The following is a 15,923-nucleotide window of genomic DNA, read 5'->3' on the forward strand; positions in this document are numbered from 1 at the left end:
TCAGTGTAACACAACTACCTGGACAGGTGGACAGAGGACAGTGAGGCTGGATGGATCTCCAGGGTCGTCAAGAAAACGTCCGTCCAGCTGTCCATCAAATAACAGGCCGCCCACTGCACCCACAGTGTTGGACGGGGAGGCTGGGTTGCTGAAAGAGTGAGATCTTGGGAACAGATATACAGAATCAGGAAATTAACTTAAACAATATCAAAAGTAAGAACGCTCTTTTACAACTCTACTGCATTAAAAACTCACTTATTTACAGAATCACATCCATAGCAAATCTCTACCCATTGAGTATGAAGCCTTCCTCTACTTACCCATGGAAGACCCAGGTGTCACACTCATCTGCCCGCCTGACATAGTTCTCAGGCAGCAGTCCCGGTAGCCCAGTGCCCAGCGAGGTGCCATAGACCCAGCCCTCGCTGGCACTACTCTGCTCCACGGGGGTCATGAAGATAAAGTCGCCAGGAGCCAGCTCTAGCTCGTCCTCGTTCTGGGGCACGTATGGGTACATCACACGCAGCGTCTGGGGAGGGGGTTAGAGGTCAGGTTTCAAACAGGTCACCAATCAGAGAGCAGGGGTCAAATCTTAATTGTATTTAAATATTGCAATACACTTTGCAGTAAAACAATACGACGATACAGTAAAACAATACAGCTAGACTAAAGTAAAAAGAGCTATATAAAAAGGAAAACAAGAGATCAGTAATAAAGACAAAAAAAGAGAGATGAATAACATAGGCCACAACCAGGTCAGAGTAAGGCAGATTGTGGGGGCTGGTGTACCTCGTGGTTGGCAAATCGGATGTCCCGGGAGAAGAGCACAGCCAGCCAATCGCAGCCCAGCGACACATCCACTCCCTTGGCCAGCTTCTCCAAGGCAGCCAGGTGATTGGTCTGGAAGTGGTAGGCCAGGGTCATGGAGCTGCTTTTTATGGGGCTCCACGTGCACATCTGAGTTACGGAGGGAGAGAAACAGGAGCATTATAGACACCATTTATATATTTACAGCTATATGGTAATTTATTTTTGAAAGTTCGATAATTGGAGAGACCAAAACATCTGAGCACAGAGGAGGAGCATTAAAGACACTGTTGCTGCAATGCTCTCATTTGCCATTTTTATTTTTCATTCATTATAAGACAAAACAGAGACAGAGGCGTGTGAGCACAGACATGTGAGCACAGAGGAAGACACACACTACGTTCCAGGCACTATTATTGATAGTATTGTCCATTTCTTTCTCATTCATTGCACCACAACACTGTACAGAGACACAGAAGTATTCCATGCATTATTACTGCTATATTGCGGTTATTGCCCATTTATTGTAATCCAGAACAATACATGTTTACGATGGACTGAATGAATGTATTCCACTTCAGCCTCTGGTAGGAGCGCAGAGTGGAGAATACATTCATTCAGTCTATCATACACACTGAGGCAGAGGAACACAGTTCCCACCCGTCTGTATGACTGCAGTGGCTACAAAAGAGGGAGGAATGTACGAAGCATGAAACGTTATTGCTTTCATTCTTAATATGTTTATTGCCATTTTAACAATGGGTGGATCTAATCCTGAATGGTGATTGGTTAAAACAGCATTCCAGCCGGTGTCTTTTGCACAAGTTACCAACGTCTATGGCGTTAAAATGGCTATTTACTCTGTTCCATCTGACTGCGCAATCCACTGTCTCATCAGCCCAGCCAGGGCAATTTAAAAACTTGATCTCCACTATAAAAAGCATCGAGACCTCTCCCATTTATCTCACATTTCTTTTAGACTGACATTTTGTTTTCAACAGTGGAGATTTGAATAAACCTTGCGGTCTGTCCGATATTTGCAACATTGTTTCAATATTCAAATTCGATCTCCAGCTGTCCCATAATAATGAATGGGTGGAGAGTCAGGACAAGAGACATGCAGGCAGCTTTTATCAGCCAGTAAAAATCATGAATGTGTTTAGAGCATTGGGCTAGTAACCGGAAGGTTGCAAGTTCAAATCCCCGAGCTGACAAGGTACAAATCTGTAAAAATGATTCAGCATAATTTTTATGGATATACAGTACCAGTTGAAAGTTTGGATAAACCTACTGATTCAAGGGTTCTTTATTTGGATTATTTTCTATATTGTACAATAATAGTGAAGACATCAGAACTATGAAAGAATACATATGTAATCATGTAGTAACCTAAAAAGTGTTCAACAAATCAAAATATATTTTATATTTCACATTCTTCAAAGTAGCCACCTTTTGCCTTGATGGCAGCTTTTACACTCTTGGCATTCTCTCAACCAGCTTCATGAGGTAGTCACCTGTAATGCATTTAAATTAACAGGTGTGCTTTGTTAAAAGTTAATTTGTGGAATTTCTTTCCTTCTTAACACGTTTGAGCCAATCAGTTATGTTGTGACAAGGTAGGGGTGGTATACAGAAGATATCTCTATTTGGTAAAAGGCCAAGTCCATATTATGGCAAGAACAGCTCAAATAAGCAAAGAGAAACAACAGTCCATCAATACTTAAAGACTTGAAGGTCAGTCAATGCGGAACATTTCAAGAACTTCAAGTGCAGTTGCAAAACAAAAACCATCAAGCGATATGAGACTCATGGGGACCGCCATAGGAAAGGAAGACCCAGAGTAACCTCTGCTGCAGAGGATAAGTTCATTAGAGTTACCAGCCTCAGAAATGGGCAATTAACTGCACCTCAGATTGCAGCCCAAATAAATGCTTCAGAGCTCAAGTAACAGACACATGTCAACTACAACTGTTCAGAGGAGTCTGCATGAATCAATCCTTCATGGTCAAATTGCTGCAAAGAAACCACTACTAAAGGACACCAAAAATAAGAAGAGACTTGATTGGGCCAAGAAACACGATCAATGGATATTAGACCGGTGGAAATTCAAAGGACTCATCTGAGTCACTGGCTTACTGGTGCTCTTCCATGCCATCCCTAGGAGGGGTGCGTCACTTGAGTGGGTTGAGTCACTGATGTGATCTTCCTGTCTGGGTTGGCGGCACCCCCCCGGGTTGTACCGTGGGGGATATCTTTGTGGGCTATACTCGGCCTTGTCTCAGGATGGTAAGTTGGTGGTTGGAGATATTTGGTAAGGGCTATTTGACCAAGAAGAACAGTGATGCAGTGCTGCACCAGATGACCTGGCCTCCCCAATCACCTGACCTCAACCCGATTGCGATGGTTTTGGATGAGTTAGACCGCAGAGTGAAGGGGCGGCAGGGTAGCCTAGTGGTTAGAGCGTTGGACTAGTAACCGGAAGGTTGCAAGTTCAAACCACTGAGCTGACAAGGTACAAATCTGTCATTCTGCCCCTGAACAGGCAGTTAACCCATTGTTCCCAGGCCGTCATTGAAAATAAGAATTTGTTCTTAACTGACTTGCCTGGTTAAATAAAGGTAAAAAAAAAAAAATTAAAAGCAGCCAACAAGTGCTCAGCACATGTGGGAACTCTTTCAATACTGTTGGAAAAGCATTCCAGATGAAACTGGCTAATGCCATGTGTGTCCAAAGCTGTCATCAAGCCAAAGGGTGGCTACTTTGAAGAATCTAAAATATTTTGATTTGTTTAACACTTTTTGGATTACCACATGATTCCATATGCGTTATTTCATAGTTTGATGTCTTCACTATTATTCTCAATGTAGAAAATAGTAAAAATAAAGAAAAACCCTTGAATGAGTAGGTGTGTCCAAACTTTTGACTGGTACTGTATACAAAATAACTATCTATAGAAAACAGGTAAAACGAAATTAAGTGCAGCTAAATTTGCAGTCTTTCCAGCTTCAGTTTGAAGTGATTGTGTTAGCTGTGTTGTTGGCTAGCTCTCGAACACATCGTCTATGGCAGGTGAAATCTCGCATCATTAGGCCATTGATATGGATGTAGCCACATAAATAACACTAGAAAACAGCTTAAACAAATGCAGATACTATGTTGTTTTTCTGGTTGCACTGTTTGACGTGACTAACTTAGCTGTAGTTGGCTAGCTAGCAAGGAAAGGATAAGAATGTTGCCAGCATGGTAATGGAACATTTAGAACGATCGATTGGGTTGCGTCCATAGATGCAGAACAAAAAGACTGAACGATTGGGTCGTGTCTCTGGCAAACGAAACGATATAGAACTAACGACCAGTCGGCTTGGGTAGGAACCCTAGATGGTTTCATCCTTCCACATGTTCCGACACGCCATTTTCATTATTTGACTATGTTGGTAACCCGTTGTATATCCTCCAAACACCTGCTTCTCAGACAGTATCATTTAAAATGTATTGTCCAATACATAAGTCCAATATACCTGCTTTAGTAGCCGCCTCCGTGGCAAAGTCAGCGGCAAAGTCCTTGAGCACTTCTGCCACCTGCTCCTCCACAAAGAGGCCTATGAAGTTGGAGGAGGTGTAGAGCTCCAGGGGGAGAGGGTTAGGGAAACGACCCCTCCATGACCCCACTGTAGCCTGTAGGGCCTCACTCAGTGCCTCCACCTTACCGTCCGCACACTGAAGAGAGAGGGTGACTGAGTTAGTTACATGTACAGTATAGTACAGACAGAGACGCAACTCTGTACACAGTGCTGCATAACAGAGATTGCACAGATACAGAGCAACGACCAGCTCGCAGCGTATACATGCACCATGGCACATCATACAGTAAAACAATGCCAAGAATCCAGGTCAAAGAAACCCAGCCAAGATGTGCAGTCACTGCCAGTACTGACGACAAACAGTCTCACGGTTTGTCCTGAAACAGACAAACAAGGGTCCCCCATTGGTCAGGGCAGTACTCACCATGAAGAACTGGCAGAGGGTGATGTGAGGGAAGATGTTGTGGGCTTTGTTCTTGCCGCAGGTGACCCGTGACTGCTGCCAGAAAGTGCTGAGCTGGTGGAGCAGGGGGCCGCTGGGGCGCAGGTACAACACATACTCCCTGGGGAGAGGGTCGTCCAGAAATGGGTCGTCCACATGAGAGAACAACCTTGGGCGAGGATAAGGGTAGGTGAGGAGAAGGGGAGGTGAGGAGAAGGGGAGGTGAGGAGAAGGGGAGGTGAGGAGGGATGGCGGGAGGGTCAGTACACGGGGCAAATTCAAAAAGTCTCAGAGTGGAAGCACTGATTTAAGATCAGTCTTGCATTTCAGGTCACAATGAATATGACTATATGGACGAGCGTGGGGGGCCCGATCCTAGATCAGCATTCATACAAAGATTCCTTTGAAATATGAGCCTAGGAAACTGGATGTGGGCTACACCCTCAACCAACAACATGAGTCATGTCTTTATAATGAAGTGTCTGTCAAAATAGCATTTCACTTGACACTACAGTATATTTCATTACTCTACAGTATATTCATTCACAACAAAAAACATTTTTCCCATTTTATAAAGTGGCACTGTGCAATAATAAAAAGAGTGTGAGGTGAGTGAGTGGTGCATGTTTGTTTCATCACCAGCAGCTAGCAACAGGGTTTGCAGTAACAGAGTTACAGCGATGTCCTCGTACAGTCTATGGACGGATGTCCTTAAAAGTGATCCGCTTGAATGATTACCACCTCTAACCAGGCCTTCACTATTAAGTCAGAAAGAAGGGTGTGTGTGTGTGTGTGTGTTCAATACCCACCAATCACAGGCTGCCTGCACATTTTTGCCTCCCGTAGACACCAGAGCTTTTAGCCTGCAGAAAGAGAAAGACAAGAGAGATGATCAGCAGAGTGTCAAAATCAATAGTGTCTTTTCCAGAGGATGTTTTACTAGAACTTAGTTTATTGGAACTTGTTCAAGAGTTTTGTATTATTACCATGTATCCCTGTACCACAGTACCCAGCACTGTACCACAGCGAGGCCTTGCAGTAGATATGGCTATAGTTTGCATTTTATATGGCTCTAAATGTCATGATACAGCACAACCACAGTCGGCAAAGTCAACTTCAGTTCATTTGCTTTGGAGAGAGTTTAAATGAAGATGTGAAAACAGGGCTTATTAAGGGTTAAATAAATGACTGCTAATGCATGCTAAACACAAGCTACAGTGTTCATTCTTATCACACGCTAGGGAGGGAGGAGATGTCACACGCTAGTTCCTCTTACACTTTATTAGTCACTAAGAAAAACTGTAGCCACTGACCATCTTTAGATCAGCAAAGCCACTGTCCTCACGTCACACGGTTGGAGTGGATGATATTCAAGTCGACTGTAATCAATAGCTCCTTACACAACTCTTAACAGACAGGCTTCAATAACACACTTTCCGTGGCAAGATTGAGCGGGTAAGACAGTTATAGCGTTTGACAACATGTATGTTTGTGTCTTTATGGACGATGTATATCAATGCGTGTCAGAGAGAGAAGAGTCATTGTGCGCAGTGATAAAAGGCAACAGCTGCAGATGTATTTTTCTTGTGGAAATTAAATGATTGAATATGTGAATAAAATGCAAATGAGTTACTGCTGGGAAATGAGAAAAACATCAGCTAAAACTAAAGTGGGGAGAAAGTCACTGAGGTCAATTAGAAACATTACCTATATTTGATACCATCTATGAAGCTACGGTATAAAAAGCTAGCTAACTGTGCCATTTCCCAAAGCCAGTCAGCTAATATCTATGGGATCACTCACTCTGAGTGAGAAAGAGCTAATGACATTACAGTTAATGAGAGCTTCTCAGATTATAATTAGTGTCTTTTTATAAAACCTCTAAAATCACATGTTCACACTCACAGTAACTCTGTAGGGACTAGAATACCTGCTATGATGATCAGAGACTGTGCCAGGCAGTGCCAGCTGCCACATAACTCAAAGGACTACATATTAACCCAGAATACAAACTGACAACTGGACTACAACTCGGAGGACTTCATTACCCAGAATCCCCACTGACTACGGCACTGGGGATGGTAATTAACTGTGAGCCACATGGACAGAGTTAAGTGGATGGACTCTTACTGACACACACTCCCTCTCAGTGTGACACTGTTCTATGTCACATTGTTTCACACCCACCCCAGTCAGCCTGTCCTCAATGTGTCATTTGTACCTGTGAAGGACCTATATACACACACACACACACACACACGAATAAACACTTCAAGTGAATGACACAGATGATAACTTTTACACACCGTCACACACGTTCGGACGCAACATACAACACCACGCCGTGTCCAACTCGAGCTGAGAATAGCAAAAGCCCTAGTTTATTTCAGATGACAATAGAACACCATTTGTTTCATGTAATCACAAAGAGGGCCATTGATCGATTCCTTTTCCTGGTTCTCCTCAAGGTTACTTCACTTCCTGCTTCTCTTTCACAGGCTACTTACTGGTCACTTTAATAATGTTTTCATATTTTGCATTACTCATCTCATATGTATACACTATATTCTATAGTATCTTAGTCTATGCCGCTCTGACATTGCTCGTCCACATATGTATACATTCTTAATTCCATTCCTTTACTTTAGATTGTGTCTATTGTTAGATATTACTTGTTAAATATTACTGTTGGAGCTAGAAGCACAAGCATTTCGCTACACCCGCAATAACATCTGCTAAACAAGTATATGTGACAAATAAAATGTTATTTGATGAACTGTATGCATTTCATTTCCGTTAGCAGTAAAGACTATGAAAAGTACTCGTGACTCTGCTATCACCATCAGTGAATGAGGAACAAGCATTGAAGGAAGCACCACACAGACTAAAATATACTGTCTTTTTTCCCCAGTTCTGTTAGCAGTATAGAAACAACTGAGAAGACTAGTCTACCAATCACCCTGTTTGTGACTCGGCTCTCTTACTTTGCATGTCTCATGATCTCCCCATCTGTCTGTGAATGGAGTTAAATTTGAAGTTGTATTTGTCACACATGCAAAATAACAGTGAAATGCTTAACTTGCAAGCGCTTCAAAACAGTGCAGCATTCTATATCAAAATAGTATTTTTAAAAAACAAGTCACACAAAAATAACAGGTTGATGTAAGCTATATACAGCGTCAGTGCCAGTACCACGTTTACAATGTGCATACTGGAGTAGTTGAGGTAGATACAACGCCTTCAGAAACTATTCATACCCCTTGACTTATTTCACAAGTAGTTGTGTTTTTAGAAATAATGTTTGCAAATGTATTGAAAGTGAAATACAGATTTACATCATCATTCAGACCCCTGAGGTAATACTTTGTAGAAGCACCGTTGGCAGCGATTACAGCTGTGAATCTTTCTGGGTACGTCGAAGAAAGTTCCACACCTGACTTGTGCAACATTTGACCATGAAGCTTTTCAAAATTCTTCAAGCTCTGTCAAATTGGTTGTTTATCATTGTTAGACAACCATTTGCAGGTATTCTTAGATTCAAGTCAGAACTGTAACTCGGACACTCAGGGACATTCACCGTCTTCTTGGTAAACAACTCCAGTGTAGATTTGCCCTAGTGTTTTAGGTTATTTTCCTGCTGAAAAGGTGAATTAATCTCCCAGCGTCTGATGGAAAGCAGACTAAACCAGGTTGTCCTCTAGGATTTTGCATGTGTTTAGCTCCTTTCCATAATAATAATTATAATAAAAATATAGCAGCAACATAAGTGGTGGGTGTGGGCATGGTGGTAAGTGTGTGTGTATGTGACTTTGTGTGTGTGTGCGCGCAAGAGTGTTAATGTGTACGAGTTGAGACAGTTTGCATTTAGTCAGTCAGAAGCATATGGTCCTTGGTGGGGGTAGGCAGCTATTGTCTATCTGCTTAAAAATGCAATTGCTTGGGGGGGGGGGGGAGCCGTCTCGGAGCCTGTTGTACCGAGACCTAATACTCCGCTGCCGCCAGCCGGACGGAAGCAGAGAGAGAACAGTCTATGGAAGGGGTGGCTGGAATGTTTGGCTATTTTTCGGCCCTTCCACAGACTCCGTTTGGGGTGTACAGTATGTCCTGAGGATAATTCAGTGTGTAGACGAAACACTTCATAAAGAGGTGGAAGCAAATAAGTGTCAAAGACAACACTTACTATTACATTTTTGTTAGCAGTATATAAACTATCCAAGACACAAGCAACCAACCAACCATCGCGAATATGACTATACTCACTGTGTGTGTGTGTGTGTGTGTGTGTGTGTGTGTGTGTGTGTGTGTGTGTGTGTGTGTCTTGGCTCACCACCATCTGTGTGTGAATGATTCATAATGGAAACAGAGCCTGCATCTCAAATGGACCCCTTTTCCATGTATAGTACACTAGTGTTGACCAGGGTCATGAAGCAGTGCCCCATATAGGGAATCAGGTGCCATTTGGGACACATCCAAAGACTCCACTATCACCACTGTGTGACCAGACCTCAGAGTGAGAAGCTAACAGTGAATGTCGTGCCACTCTGGTGTTCACAGTCGGTGAGCTATTTTTACACTAGCCATCCCCACAGAGAGAAAGCCTGCCGACAGAGCAGTGTGCCTGCCTGCCCTGGCTGCTGCTGCCGCAATGCATGCTAGGACAAAAAAGTCCTGATTACCTCACCAGATGGCTCATACAGTCACGTAGAGAAAACACAGACATACGGTCATTTCCATGTAAAATTACCCATGAGCACCAACATATGAAGTTCAAAGGAGCATGTAAAATTACCCATGAGCACCAACATATGAAGTTCAAAGGAGCATGTAAAATTACCCATGAGCACCAACATATGAAGTTCAAAGGAGCATGTAAAATTGGGTGTGAAATATTTTGCAAAAGTAATTCATATATACACTACCAGTCAAAAGTTTAAGAACACCTTCTCATTCAAGGGTCTTTATTTTTTACTATTTTCTACATTGTAGAATAATAGTGAAGACATCAAAACTATGAAACACATATGGGATCATGTAGTAACCAAAAACGTGTTAAACAAATCAAAATATATTTTATGTTAGATTCTTCAAATGTGACCAATTTCAGGAAACTAGGCATATGTCGCTAGTCACGACTTCACAGGAGAGCCATTACATTTTTTTTTTTTTGGCAAAACGTGTTTTGGGGCAGAAATGCTTTCTGGAATATGTGAACTTTCAAGTGCCTTAATAATGAACTTGTGTGCCATCTGTAAATATGAATACAAATTGTAAAATTACAAGCCTTGTTGGTTAAACCACAGAAAGAGACAGCAACCTTCCCACTAGCCATGATTGGCTGAGATAATGAATGGGCTGGACATGCTGTGAGAGGAGTTTGGATTGGTCTGCCATATAGACAAGCTTCTGTCTATTTGAGCTGGTCAGTCTGTTGGTAATCATGTCAAACACGGCATTAAAAAAATATATACACTGCATCGCAGTGCTAGAGGCGTCACTACAGACCCTGGTTCGATCGGGAGTCCCATACGGCGGCGCACAATTGGCCAAGCGTCATCCGGGTTAGGGGAGGATTTGGCCAGGGTAGGCCGTCATTGTAAATAAGAATTTGTTCTGAACTAATTTGCCTAGTTAAATAAAAACTGAGGTACATTTTACCGAAATTCTGTTACCAAACTTTGCATCTTCAGTAAAAATTTGTTTTTGTCAAATGTTCAGTGCATCGATTTGTATGGTTTATTAAATTTGGAAATTTATTTTTAAGTGAAAAATATGAGTTTCAGCACAATTCCATTACCATGGAATTGCCCACATGTAGTGAGGGAGACACATGGAAGCATAGGCCTACACACAAGCACTTTCGAACACACACATACAGTATATTCCACCTTTATTCAAGGGAGAAACTACGCTGAACAAAATAAATAAAACGCAACATGTAAAGTGTTGCTGCCATGTTTCATGAGCTGAAATCCCATTAATTTTCCATACTCACAAAAAGCTTATTTCTCAAATTGTTTGTACACATTTGTTTACATACCTGTTAGTAAGCATTTCTCCTTTGCAAAGATAATCCATCAACCTGACCCCATGTGGCATATTAAGAAGCTGATTAAACAGCATTATCATTACATAATGTGCACCTAGAGACAAAAGGCCACTAAAATGTGCAGTTTTGTCACATAATACAATGCCACAGATGTATCAAGTTGAGGGAGCAAGCAACTGACATGCTGACTGTAGGAATGACCACCAGAGCTGTTGCCAAATAATTTAATGTTATTTTCTCTACCATAAGCCGCCTCTGTCGTTTTAGAGAATTTAGAAGTATGTCCAACTGGCCTCACAATTGCAGACCATGTGTATGGCGTCGTGTGGGCGAGCAGTTTGCTGATGTCAACGTTGTGAACAGAGTACCACATGGTGGCAGTGGGGTTATGGTATGGGCAGGCGTAAGATACGGACGCTGAACACAATTGCATTGTATTGATGGCAATTTTAAATGGACAGATACCGTGAAGAGATCCCGAGGCCCATTTTCGTACCATTCATCCACAGCCATCATCTCATGTTTCAGCATGATAATGCATGGCCCCATTTCACAAGGATCTGTACACAATTCCTGGAAGATGAAAATGTCCCAGTTCTTCCATGGCCTGCATCCTCAGACATGTCACCCATTGAGCATGTTTGGGATGCTCTGGATCAACGTGTACGTCAGCTTGTTCCAGTTACTGCCAATATCCAGCAACTTCGCACAGCCATTGAAGAGGAGTAGGTAAACAGTCCAATCAACAGCCTGATCAATTCCATGCGAGAGACATGTCACGCTGTATGAGGCAAATGGTCTGACTGGTTTTCTGATCCACGCTCTTACTTTTTTTTTTTAAGGTATCTGCGACTAACAGATGCATATCTGTATTCTCAGTCATGTGAGATCCATAATCCATAGATTAGGGGATAATGAATTTACTTCAGTTGACCGATTTCCTTATATGAACTAACTCAATAAAATCTTTGAAATTGTTGCATGTTGCGTTTATGTTTTTGTTCAGAACAGATCGATTTCCTATTTCTGCAGGAGATATACCCAGAGGTGACCGAGTGACACCAATAACAAGGACACTGCCCTCACATAAAACATTTGGCACACAATCAAATGAAGTGTGTTAGAACTCGTTTTCTCGATATTCTAACATTCTCAGTACAGCATTCTATGGAAGACACCCCAATGTGGTTATTATAAAGTAGCTAAATCTATGTAAGTGACACTTACAGCGACACAGACTAAAATACTTTGAAGCTTATCATCTCATGAGGATTAGGTGTGAGAGAGTTTAACTCATTCAGGGGAGACTAGAACACTGTAATATAACACACACACACACCTGTTAAAATGCTAGCTTGTCACGTTCTCCAGTGTGTGTGTGCTGGCCAGGTCTGGAGTTATTAACTCCACCCCTCACTACTCCTCTAGTCCCTAACAGTGATGGGAGGGAAGAAAAAAATCTATAGTTACATATCAGTATTTCACTTTGATGATATTATAATACATTATATCATATTGACAATGTCGCAACATACTGTCATTTTTGCTCTAGTTGGCTGTACCTGCACCAAATCTCCAGTATTTTTCCTTCATTAGCTAGATCTCCATCTTGTTTTGAAATAGGGAGGCAATTTTTTTTGCGCTCTTATTTCCATGACTGATCAAAACTCATTTTCTCATGGCTCGTCCTTCTGGAGCCGACATACGGTCAGCGAAATGTTTGCAACATCGAATCGCAATACATATAGAGAGTCGCAATACAAATAGTATCTGCATTTAAGCATTGTGATATCATATTGTGAGGTCCCTGGCAATTCCAGGCTCTAGTCCCTAGCCCCTCTCCTCTCCTCGTCCACCCCGCCCCTCCTCGGTTCTAAGCAGGAACTCAATGATTTATTTATAAACTGCATTTCCTGTTCAAGGCAAGCAAGGGATAAAAAGGTTGGAGTGCACTCTGATAATGTACAATCATAGTAGTGGTGTGGTGAAAGGGAGTGTGGATTTGTCTGAATAGACACGTTGCATAGCCGTAGTGAATGTATGTTTTTGTTTTTGAATAAAATCACACAACAGGGTCAAACGGGAGGACTAACTGCTTGGTGATAGAAGAGGAGATATTTGAGCGAGTACAACATTTAGGAAACACTTGAGGGAGCTCCGTTTACTCACACAACCTAAAAACACACTCATCTGGTTGCATCCCCTTTCAGTATCTGAACTACAGCTCCCCCTGGCCCCTCCCCGACTCAGCCTCTATGGGGAAATTCACATTTCCTGTTTACAAAGCTGCTAGTGTGCACACATCACTCACCACTTATCACACTGACCGTGCAGAGAAAACTCCTCATCCACAACACACAAATCAACTGCACCTCCAAAACTATCAACAGAGGAAGTGTTCTTCCCTGTATCTGGCCTGGCTTCTGACTCACCATTAGACAGCTGAGATAAGGCTTCACGAACCTGATCCTCATACATCATCAGCCTGTGTTTGAACTGAACCACACAGAATAAGAAAACACTTCCTCATCCTCTCCAACCTTAGGGCCTTTTTTCAACAGCAGTTACTGAATTCCTGTTGGATGACCATTCAGAAGAGAATATGTTTTTTTAAAAAGGATGAAGAACAACATTCTGTATGTTTCCGAAATGGCACCCTATAACCTACATAGTGTACTACTTTACAGTGCACCCTATGGGCCCTGGTCAATGTAGTGCACTATGTAGAGAATAGGTGGCCATTTGGGACAGAGCCTATGTCTCAGTCCCTGTGCTCAGTTGTGCCGTAAATGCATCATCTCCAGCGCCGATCAGTCTCAATGAGACTCACTACATATCCCTACTCACTCAGGGAGGAGTGATGGCACACCTCGCTGTAAATGTGCAGAGGTAGGCAGAGCAGTGGGGGAAGAGAAGAGAGGGAGGAAGAGAGAGTTCTAAGACAAAGGATAGAGAGGGGGGGGGGAGGATATGGAAGACAACAGGAGGGAGACGGAAGAGAGTTAGGCATGCTGATCCTCTGTGCTTAAACCACACAAAGCCCATTCTGTGCTGTATTGACTGCGAGCTGCTCAAACATCTTCTGAACCCAACAAAAAAGCTCAGCCCACTAATTGGTTGTGTAAGATATCTTTGTTATCCAGGGCCAGTATTCATAAAGCCGCTCAGAATATGAGTGCCAATTTAGGATCAGGTCTCCCTCCTGTCCATGTGATCTTATTCATAATCATCTAAAAGGCAAAAAGGATCCCTGATCAGCACTCTTACTCTGAATACAGCCCCTGGTCTCTGGTATGGTGAATTAATTGATTGTGGTTAAAAACTAGGCCTTAACTCTTTCCATTCAGTGTCAGTGTTTCCCTCAGACCATAGTCTCTACAAAGCCAACAGTATGATGAACCCCTCTGCCAGTGTCTCACACAATCACTCACTTCATAAAAAAACTTTTTACATTTTTTAAAAGAGGATAGAGGACCATGTGGTCATTCAGGGTAGAGATAGCGGTGGGTGACACCATTAAATATAGAGACAGAGCGAAAGAGATAAAAGAAAAAACACATTTCCATCCACAGTTATGAGAGTTAAGTCATACCGTATAAAACTTTTTTAAATCACAACAGCTGTGATGGAAACAGGAAGTTTCGGTACAAAGTGTGATCTGTGTCTGTAAAATGTATTATGCGAGAAATGGCGGTGGAAACATCTATGTGCAAATATTGATATAATAATCATATCGAAGGAAACTTGGAGTCACAGATTAAATAAATGATGAACTTCACAGGTTGGTGAAAGTGCACAGTGATGAGCTTGATGTTCCTTGACAATAAATATTGAGGGTCTTATTCTGGTGACATGATCGATGCTTGACAAAAATATCCCATAATAAACTCATGTAGGATAGCCTACCCGCACAGCCTGCGAGCTGTTGGCTAGAGGACACGTGCCAAGACCAGAGTAGGCACATTTTCTATTTAACGCAACGCTATTTGACAAAACTAAAATCGGTAGAGTTGATAATGCGATGGAAACACACTGAACATGAGATATTTTATTCGGTACGTAAAAACGGAAGAAAGAAAAGAACAAGCTCACATGGGAATGTAAAAGCAACTACTAGTCCGACTAACATTGGGAGTCTCCAGGCAGAACACTATACAGCAAGGATAGACGAGTGCGCAACTTTCTTTTTCATTGGTATAGTTTCTTATCCGTTAGTCAGCACCACCTCATCTAAAAGGGTGTGTGTTCTTTATTTCATTCCCTTTCTCTCCAGAGAGATATGTGAATGTCCTAAATGACACCCCATCGCCTATATAGTGCCCTACTTTTGACCAGAACCCTTAAAAAAGGGCCCTGTTCAAAAGTAGTGCACTAAATAGGTGATGGGGTGTCATTTAGGACATAACCATATTTCTCTGGTGGCTCTGGAGAGAAAGGGAATGAAATAAAGGAGTAGGGTGTAATTTGGGACATAACCCATAGCCTAACATCTGTCACACAGAAAGCAGAGTCAAGCTCAAGGTACCAGCAACATTTAATCCATCAGGTCCTCCCTATTCTACTCTAGCCTGGGTAGACCAGACTGAACACTGTACTTAGGTGGTGAGCGAGTAGTACAGTCAGGTTTAACCAGGGCTGTGTTCAGTACAATTTTTTAGTTCTGGCACGTTTCTTTTGAAGGGAAACGGTGCTGTACTGAACGACCATTTGAAAAAAACGGAATGTGGTTGGGTTGTGAAACGCTTGTCAGCATGGCCTCTGCTCTTGAAATATGTCACTCAATGCTTCAAGCCACACCCGCCGCGGTACATCCGCAAGACTAACCTAATTGTCAAACTGTGGAAATATTGTAGCCCTTTACTGACGTAGCACAACTTCAAAAGACTGGTTAGCTTTGCAAGGGACACAAAAAAAACACCATTAATAACCAAATATGCTGATGTCAGTGTAGCTATTTGGATAAGTTTTCCCCTCTGTTGCATAATGCATGAGATGCTGAGTCCACAGAAACAGTAAACACTAGTCTTTTTGTATTCACTTTTAGTTG

General features: G+C 42.2%; 1 protein-coding gene across 1 annotated transcript in view; it reads right to left on the reverse strand.

Moving 5' to 3' along the window:
- Positions 1-15,923, reverse strand: part of LOC124005323 (ubiquitin-associated and SH3 domain-containing protein B-like) — a 44,116-nt gene that overhangs the window by 8,871 nt on the left and 19,322 nt on the right. The window contains 7 exon segments of the mRNA XM_046314461.1: positions 19-163; positions 321-529; positions 790-922; positions 924-957; positions 4,326-4,524; positions 4,813-4,999; positions 5,640-5,693. Coding sequence (XP_046170417.1) covers positions 19-163; positions 321-529; positions 790-922; positions 924-957; positions 4,326-4,524; positions 4,813-4,999; positions 5,640-5,693 — 961 coding nt within the window.

This window comes from Oncorhynchus gorbuscha, linkage group LG02, assembly GCF_021184085.1.
Source record: "Oncorhynchus gorbuscha isolate QuinsamMale2020 ecotype Even-year linkage group LG02, OgorEven_v1.0, whole genome shotgun sequence".
Classification (NCBI taxonomy): domain Eukaryota; kingdom Metazoa; phylum Chordata; class Actinopteri; order Salmoniformes; family Salmonidae; genus Oncorhynchus; species Oncorhynchus gorbuscha.